Source organism: Jatropha curcas, chromosome 3 (genome assembly GCF_041381405.1).
Source record: "Jatropha curcas cultivar XTBG-Jc1 chromosome 3, XTBG_Jcur_1.0, whole genome shotgun sequence".
NCBI classification, from domain to species: Eukaryota; Viridiplantae; Streptophyta; class Magnoliopsida; order Malpighiales; family Euphorbiaceae; genus Jatropha; species Jatropha curcas.
The window spans coordinates 3,357,245-3,364,687 of record NC_143153.1 but is presented as its reverse complement, the minus strand read 5'-3'; the positions used below and the strand labels follow the sequence as shown (position 1 = coordinate 3,364,687).

General features: G+C 33.5%; 2 protein-coding genes across 2 annotated transcripts in view; one reads left to right on the top strand and one right to left on the bottom strand.

Moving 5' to 3' along the window:
* LOC105644939 (GDSL esterase/lipase At2g40250-like) overlaps positions 1–1,642 on the top strand; it is a 1,728-nt gene extending 86 nt beyond the window's left edge. The window contains 3 exon segments of the mRNA XM_012230449.4: positions 1–286; positions 289–1,126; positions 1,216–1,642. The exon segment at positions 1–286 is cut by the window's left edge and continues 86 nt beyond it. Of these exon segments, the coding sequence (XP_012085839.2) occupies positions 155–286; positions 289–1,126; positions 1,216–1,409 (1,164 nt within the window). The 5' untranslated portion in view covers positions 1–154 and the 3' untranslated portion in view covers positions 1,410–1,642.
* An 82-nt stretch (positions 1,643–1,724) lies between these two features.
* On the bottom strand, positions 1,725–6,092 carry LOC105644420 (3-ketoacyl CoA thiolase 1, peroxisomal). Its single transcript, XM_012229762.4, has 14 exons — positions 5,867–6,092; positions 5,273–5,349; positions 5,044–5,128; positions 4,789–4,915; positions 4,410–4,508; positions 4,255–4,322; positions 4,066–4,173; positions 3,902–3,979; positions 3,685–3,817; positions 3,514–3,610; positions 2,967–3,090; positions 2,773–2,881; positions 2,404–2,487; positions 1,725–1,978 (listed from the first exon to the last, which is right to left on the bottom strand). Exons 1-14 carry the CDS (start codon positions 5,966–5,968, stop codon positions 1,911–1,913), a joined length of 1,359 nt encoding a protein of 452 aa, XP_012085152.1. The 5' UTR covers positions 5,969–6,092; the 3' UTR covers positions 1,725–1,910.
* Positions 6,093–7,443: the final 1,351 nt, after the last annotated feature.

The following is a 7,443-nucleotide window of genomic DNA, read 5'->3' as shown; positions in this document are numbered from 1 at the left end:
TTCCTTGAGAAAAACAGATCAATCCTAACTCTATGGAGTTTCCATTCATTCCAATTCCTATTAGAAAACTTAATATCACCTTTTATCCAAGTCCTAGCTGTTTGGACATACAAATTCCCACGATGTTTTAATCCTTTTCTTTTTGTAACTTGGAATGTTAACACCTACCTCTATATATACAATAATCCTAGTACCCAGTAATCGTCAACTTTCGCAACACCAGCTAACCATGAATACTAAAACCACCACCTTCTTTTGTCCATTGCTCTTTTCCCCCTCTTTTTTCCATCTTTAATCCCTGCAGTAACAGCAGCATCACCAGCCGTAACTGCTGTTTTTGCATTCGGCGACTCTACGGTTGATCCAGGCAACAACAACCACCTTTTCACTATTTTTCGCGGTGATCATGCACCGTACGGCAAAGATTTTCCCAACCACGTTGCCACCGGAAGGTTCTCCAATGGAAAACTATCAACTGATTACTTGGTATCCACATTAGGCCTCAAAGAAGTCTTGCCCGCTTATCATGACCCTAAAGTCACCGCTCATGACTTATTAACAGGCGTTAGTTTCGCCTCTGCTGGCACTGGATTAGATTACATGACAGCAAATTTAGCAAGTGCATTAAGAATGGCAACGCAGTTGGATAACTTTGATCAAGCTTTAGCAAGGATTAGGGCCTTGGTTGGTCAACAGAGAGCTCAGTATATAGTGAATAATGCTATATTTGTTATTAGTATTGGGACTAATGACTTGATTGATAATTTTTACGACTTGCCTATGAGAAGACTGCAGTATTCTATTTCAGCCTACCATGATTATCTGCTGCATGAACTTGAATCTGCCGTTCAGAGACTATTTAATGCCGGAGCACGGAGGATTGCAGTGGCGGGTCTGCCACCGATTGGGTGTTTGCCGGTACAAGTGACAATTGGTAGTTTTATGCCAAGCCCATACATGCTTCGACGTGTATGTGTGCAGCAGCAGAATACTGACTCTATTGCCTACAACAACAAGCTTCAAGCGTTGATCTTGAGGTTGCAAGCTGTGCTTAGAGGTGCCAAAGTTGCTTATGTTGACTTGTACAACCCACTAATTGACATGATTAAAAATCCTGCTAGATATGGTAAGAAAAATTATTCAGAAAGTTAACTTTTTTTAGCTAATAGTTTAATCGTTTATCAAAGTTATGTTCATTTTTATTTTCATTTGAAGGTTTTGAAGAAACGCTTCAAGGTTGTTGTGGAATTGGGCAATTGGAGATGGGACCTCTATGCAATCAGAACCAACACATATGCACTAACCCATCAAGATATATTTTTTGGGATGCTGTACATCCAACACAAGCAACATATTGGATCCTTGCACAAATGATTTCGAGAACTGTGCTTCCATATCTTCGAAGCTAAGCTAGGTTCTACGTTTAGTAGGAAAGGATTTTCATTTAGGAGTACTTATTATTCGGGGCTAAAGCTAATTCTTTTAATACTTGGAGTTTGTAATTGCATTCAAATAAATTGGTTTCTCTTTGGTTTCAAAGTGAATTCTTTTAATACTTGGAGTTTGAATTCGGTCCATAGGCCTTCTTAAAAGTTCTTTATACAGTGATTAATGAATATCTTTTGTCAAAGCAAAATTTTGGTCCAGCGTATATCATGTTTCATTATTTTACTTTGCTGACTTAGTTTTTGACAAATTCCCAATGAAATCAGGAAATTGAAGTGAAAAAAAAAAACAAAGGGAGGGAATTGTAAACTGAATAGGAATTGACAACCCATATTAGTATTTTTTTTTTTTTTTTTTTTTTAATTTGATAATCTGTAGAGCTATAAATGGAGAATTTAACAAGGTGAGAAAACACCAATGTCTAAAGAGCATCCTTTTGATAAAAGGTTGTCACTTTCAGCTTTTCAAGCGCTGGAAAGCTCATCGACTCCATCTCCTCTTTCGAAAACAGCAGCCGCCCCCATACCTGAGCCTGCAGTTATATTCAAAAACTTCTAGTAGTTAGAGGATGTCAGAAGTCAAATAGAGTTGTGCCATGTTGAATTCCAATTATTAACTTTCTTTCATCTTCTTCCTTCAAGCATACTTTCCTACGCTAGTTGCACAAAGGAAATGCTTGTAACCTACTAGATTCTATATACAGCAGACCAAATTTACAAAGATCAACTAATTTGTACCAATAAGTTTTGGCTCAGCAGTAAAAGAATCGTTTCTAGGGGCAGGGAGATATTGAGTTCGAGCATAATCAGAGATCGAAGAGAAAAAAAGGAAAAAAAAATTTCTGAATTCAATTTAGTTGACCTGACCCTGCTTTGTTTCACCAACTGTGATACATTACATGAAATTGTATGTATATATGTATGTGTGCATATGCATGTAGAAAGAAGAGAGAGAGACCTATGCACATTGAGATTACTCCAAAGCGGCAATCCTTCCCACGACGTTTCATTTCATGCAAAATAGTTGAAACACAGCGAGCACCTATGCAAAAAGCAGCAGGTCACATTACAATTATCGCCAATTAACTGAAAAAATGATTTCAATATCAAGCTAAACCCTGCCAAATTTATGTCTTATTGTTTTGTTTTTTGTTTCTGCTATTCTTGGATTGATTTTATTATTATTATTATTATTATTATTATTATTATTATTATAGAGCCTATCATGCATGATCCAACATGTCTTGTTGAATTCTTGGCAGGTAATATGTATTGGCAAAAATCATAAGATCTCATAAACCATCAGAAAAGGCATCACTGCAAGTACCTGTAGCGCCCAAAGGATGCCCGAGTGCAAGTGCACCACCATTGACATTAACCTTTTCTGGATCAAGCCCCAATTTCTTAATACAATAAACGTATTGAGATGCAAATGCCTGAACAAAGAACAATAGGTTCCTTAACTCCAATCTTACACTTTTGCTAATAATACCACTAAAATTATAAGAAATCATTCATTACCTCATTAATTTCAAACAGGCTAATATCATTAAGTTCTAGTCCAGCAGCCTTCACTGCAGCAGGAATTGCATAAGCTGGGCCTACTCCCATCACAGCTGGATCCACACCAACAGCAGCAAAACTCCTGCAAGAAAAAGTGAGTAATTCATCTTATTATCCTTGCATGCGGATTTATTCTCAATTTCGATCATAAATTGACCCCCTTTCTCAAATCCAAAATGATATGAACATGCTAGCAGTATACTTCACATTTCTCTACTGATATTGGGTTATCAATATTGAGACTGACAGAGACTGACTATATAATCATCTTCTCTCTGTTTTCTATTTATTCTTGAAATAAAGCATTCCACAATACCCAGTAATTGTATGACTATATCAAAACCAGATGTAAAAGAAATGGAATTAATTGATGCAGAAAATAGTAAATACGTATTCTTTTGTCAAATAGAGATAGTCATGGTATAGTTTATGATCAAGTATAATACAATTAGGAGCAGGCAATGATCCGTTGCTAGACTTATCCTTGTCCACGAAAGGCAAGTACCTGAAAACACCAAGAATTGGAAGTCCCTTCTTCAAAGCTACACTTCTTTTCATAAGGAGGACAGCACCAGCACCATCACTCACCTGGCTAGCATTACCTAAGATGGCACTACAGTCAGATTTCAATTGTAGGTTCCTTAGGTAGAAGATATTAACTGGAAATATTAAATACCAGCAGTTGTGCACCCATCCTTTTTGAATGCAGGCTTCAGCATGGAAAGATCTGCAATGTTCGTTGTTGGTCGAATTCCGTCATCCACTGAAATTGTGACAGACTTCTGTTCACCAGTTTTGGGGTCTACAATCTTCAGAAGCCATCACACACAAAACATGAGGAAGAAGAAGAAAAAGAAGATGGAACCTCATTATCATTCATTTTATGTATTTACCTTTGTAGAAACTGGTACGATCTCATCTTTGAATTTACCAGATGCTGTTGCAGCAGCTGCTTTCCTATGAGATTCAACCTTTTATAAAGATAACAAGTCAAGACTAAGTTACATTATGTCTGCATAAAAAGATCATGCCATGTTTAAAGTTTTATAGAGCTTACAGCGGCCTGGTCTTGCTCTAGCCGTGTTATACCATAACGCTGTGCAACATTTTCAGAAGTGATACCCATAGGAAGAAGACAATCTCGGGCTTGTGCAAAGATTTCTACCTGTTAAAAACATTAATAAAGTTTAGGAAAACAATTCAGAGATTAATTAGTCCTTCAGGAAAACAAAGTTTGTGGAATTACTTTTGGGTTAACTTGGCTAACGATGTCAATTTTATCCACTGTCATGCTTTCCAACCCAGCTCCAATGCCTAGTGTTGGAAAGAACAAGAAAAAGTCAAGCACAGTGAAGGTGATCAAGATAAAGTGAGAAACACATAATTCAGTATCACTGTTACCAATGTCATAAAATCCAGCTTTTATGGAAGCAGCAACATCAGCAACTGCCTGCAGACCAGATGAGCATTGCCTGTTGACTGTTCTGATGGGCACCGTTTCTGGTTGAAAGAGAGCAATAATACTTAAAGGGGAAAAACTCTGAAGAGCATTATTTGTAGAAAAACGTTCCGGTGTTCCTTTTCTAACCAGAAAACATATAATTCTTGTGTTTAACATTAACTTTCTCAACCAATCCAAAATTTTGTTAATGCCAGCAATTTGAACGGGCAGGCAGGTACATTTTCAGTTATATGAAAACGAATACATTATGTGGAATCCAATTATTGATAAAAGAACTTAAAATAGCTAAGCAGCGAGAGAAGTAAACGAAAATCATACCAGGAAAACCAGCATAGAAAGCTCCCATCCTGCATTCAATTGCCCTTAATGAGCCAGGAGCTAGAACTGTACCAACAACTATGTCCCCTACTTCACTTGGATTAACATTTGTTTTCTCTATTAGTGCCTACAACGAAGTTCTCGAATTTGTTAAGGTAGAAACTCAATTTCTTAATAACAAAAGCAGAACCATTCTTTTCAGAATCTTCTTAGAACCTAAAATATCAAAGACAACTCAGGCTTCAGACATCTAACCTTCAAAACTGAGCCAATAAGGTCATCAGGAAGCGTATCTTTGAAACCACCTTTCTTGGCTTTGCAAATGGCAGTACGATAAGCACTGTTTACATTAGGCACGTATAACAGAGAAAAGGATGTCAAAAAAAGGCAGAGAATATAATATATATATATATATATATATATATATATATATATATATATATTATATAGATAAACATTTTTCTTCAAAAATCAAGAAACTTACGCTACGATCACAACATCATCACCAGAAACAGCTGTCCTGCGATACGCAGCACCATTTCCAGCAGCACAAATTGAAGTCTAACAAATAAAATCAGCAACAATGATAGGAAAAACAAAGATTCAACTTCCAGAACAAATGAAACATTGTAATAAAGTAACAACATATCCCAAAAATAAAATCAAAACATAGTAGCAAATTAAACTGCCCAAAGACCCGTTATCTATACAGGACATAACACGAGACAAGTTGATGTCTGTTATACAAATCAACGAAATAGAAGATATTTCATTTTTTAATCTTCTGTAAGAAGTTTCTCTAAATGATACTGAGATTAAAGTCTCCTCCGAATGAGATTTTGCATAAGTTGGTTCCTTTTGGACCATAAATCATAGGAAACATAACACAATTAATTCAAAACAATCAACCCATGATTAAAATCAAGGTTAATTATCTAACCCCTGTAATTACAATCAAGAATAATTAAAATTTTCACTTCAAAGAAAACACTTTTTTAGTTCAAAACAGAAAAAAAAAAATTGATTAAACACAAAACACACGTCAAAAAAAGACCATAATGGATCAAAATAAGCTTACAGAAAGAGAGGATGACTTCTGGGTATGAGAAAGAAACGAAGAAGAAGAATTGGGCTGCAGATGACCGAGAAGAACTTTCTGTCTGTTCCCTGCCTTCTCCATTTCTGTGTTTCTCAGTTAAAAGCGACAATGTTACGGAAAAATCGTGTACTTTGGAAAATAATGCATGCTGATATAAATAAGCAGAGGTTGTCTTGGATTGGACAGATTCATGTGGACCCTATCGCTTAAGTGAAAGAAACCTGAATAGGAATAGTCAGCAAGTAGTAGCGATGTTTCTTTGGAGATTTCGGAGAAAAGACAGAGACAGTGCTCCACGTTTTCCAAAATAGGCGTTAGGTAGGGGTATTCGTCAAACCGCTCAAACCCGCAAATCCAAACCGATTAAAAATTGTGATTTCAAAAATTAATGGTTTGAGTTGATTTTGTAAAAGTTAAAATTGAGCTTCTAATTTAGTTTACCAAAACCTCTCAAACCGTGTATATATTTAAATATTTAAACTTTTAAATGATAAATAATTCAATTTAATTTTGTATAAAAATTTCTTTTGGGTCGATTAATTTATATTGGATAGTAATTAAATAATAATTTTATAAAAAGTTTAAACGTTAAAAATTTATGAAAATAGATTTAGTATATATTATGTGTAGAATTAGAGTTTTTATAATTTTTTAGTAATAAATATAAAAATAAATCAAATTTTATATTTTATATTTATAAATTGATTCGCTAACGTTTTATTGAATATATATTATTTTTATACCATACTCAGAATAAATGTAAAAAAAATTAATTAAAATCTTTTTTATAACTACTTAAAATCATGTGTATTCTATGTCATGATTTGTATTAATTCATTTTTCATATTTAGTATAATGTTAATCATTTTTTTTTCTCATTAACTATATGACTAAGGAAGTTTAACTTATCTTTTTTCAAATCAAACTAAATCAAACTGTTAATAAAAATTTAATTTGTTTTGAAATTTTTATGATTTGATTTAATTTTGAATTTTTCAAATCTCCACTTTAAATTTGATTTAATTATTATATTTAAATCAAACCAAACTAACTCAAGAAAGAGGCCTAACGTTAGGTATTAATTGAGTTTCTCATTCCCACGCCTCTTGTAACAACTTTTTAAAATTTTTCCTTTATCAATTTATTTGTGCAAAATTTGATAATGCTAGCTTAAAATTTTTTATCCTTAACTAATATTTTTTTTCTGAGAATTTAACTAAAATTTTTTTAATCCCTAATTAAATTTGCAAGAAGTCAAGCTTTTAAAATTTAACACTCTTGTATATCCAAATAATATAATAAAAATTTTTCAATAATTTGTAATTTTTTATTTTATGGCACTCTTTACTTCTCTGTATATATATAGTACATTAATATTTATAAAAATGTTTTTCTCTCTTTAAAATTTTAATAAAAGGGTATTAGTAAATTATAACTACTTTTTTCTAAAATTAAACTCGTATAATGATTTTTTTTTAATCCTTGTATAATTTGATTTTGTGGTACATAAAGTGAAACAAAACTATTCTTCGTGGTACGTAAACATTAAACAAATA

Excerpts from the sequence above, each read along its gene's own strand:
- LOC105644420 (XM_012229762.4), bottom strand. The coding sequence starts at position 5,968 with ATGGAGAAGGCAGGGAACAGACAGAAAGTTCTTCTCGGTCATCTGCAG. Across the intron at positions 4,174-4,254 it reads TTAGCCAAGTTAACCCAAAA|GTAGAAATCTTTGCACAAGC; the intron begins GTAATTCCACAA and ends TGTTTTTAACAG. Across the intron at positions 3,818-3,901 it reads TCGTACCAGTTTCTACAAAG|ATTGTAGACCCCAAAACTGG; the intron begins GTAAATACATAA and ends TGGCTTCTGAAG.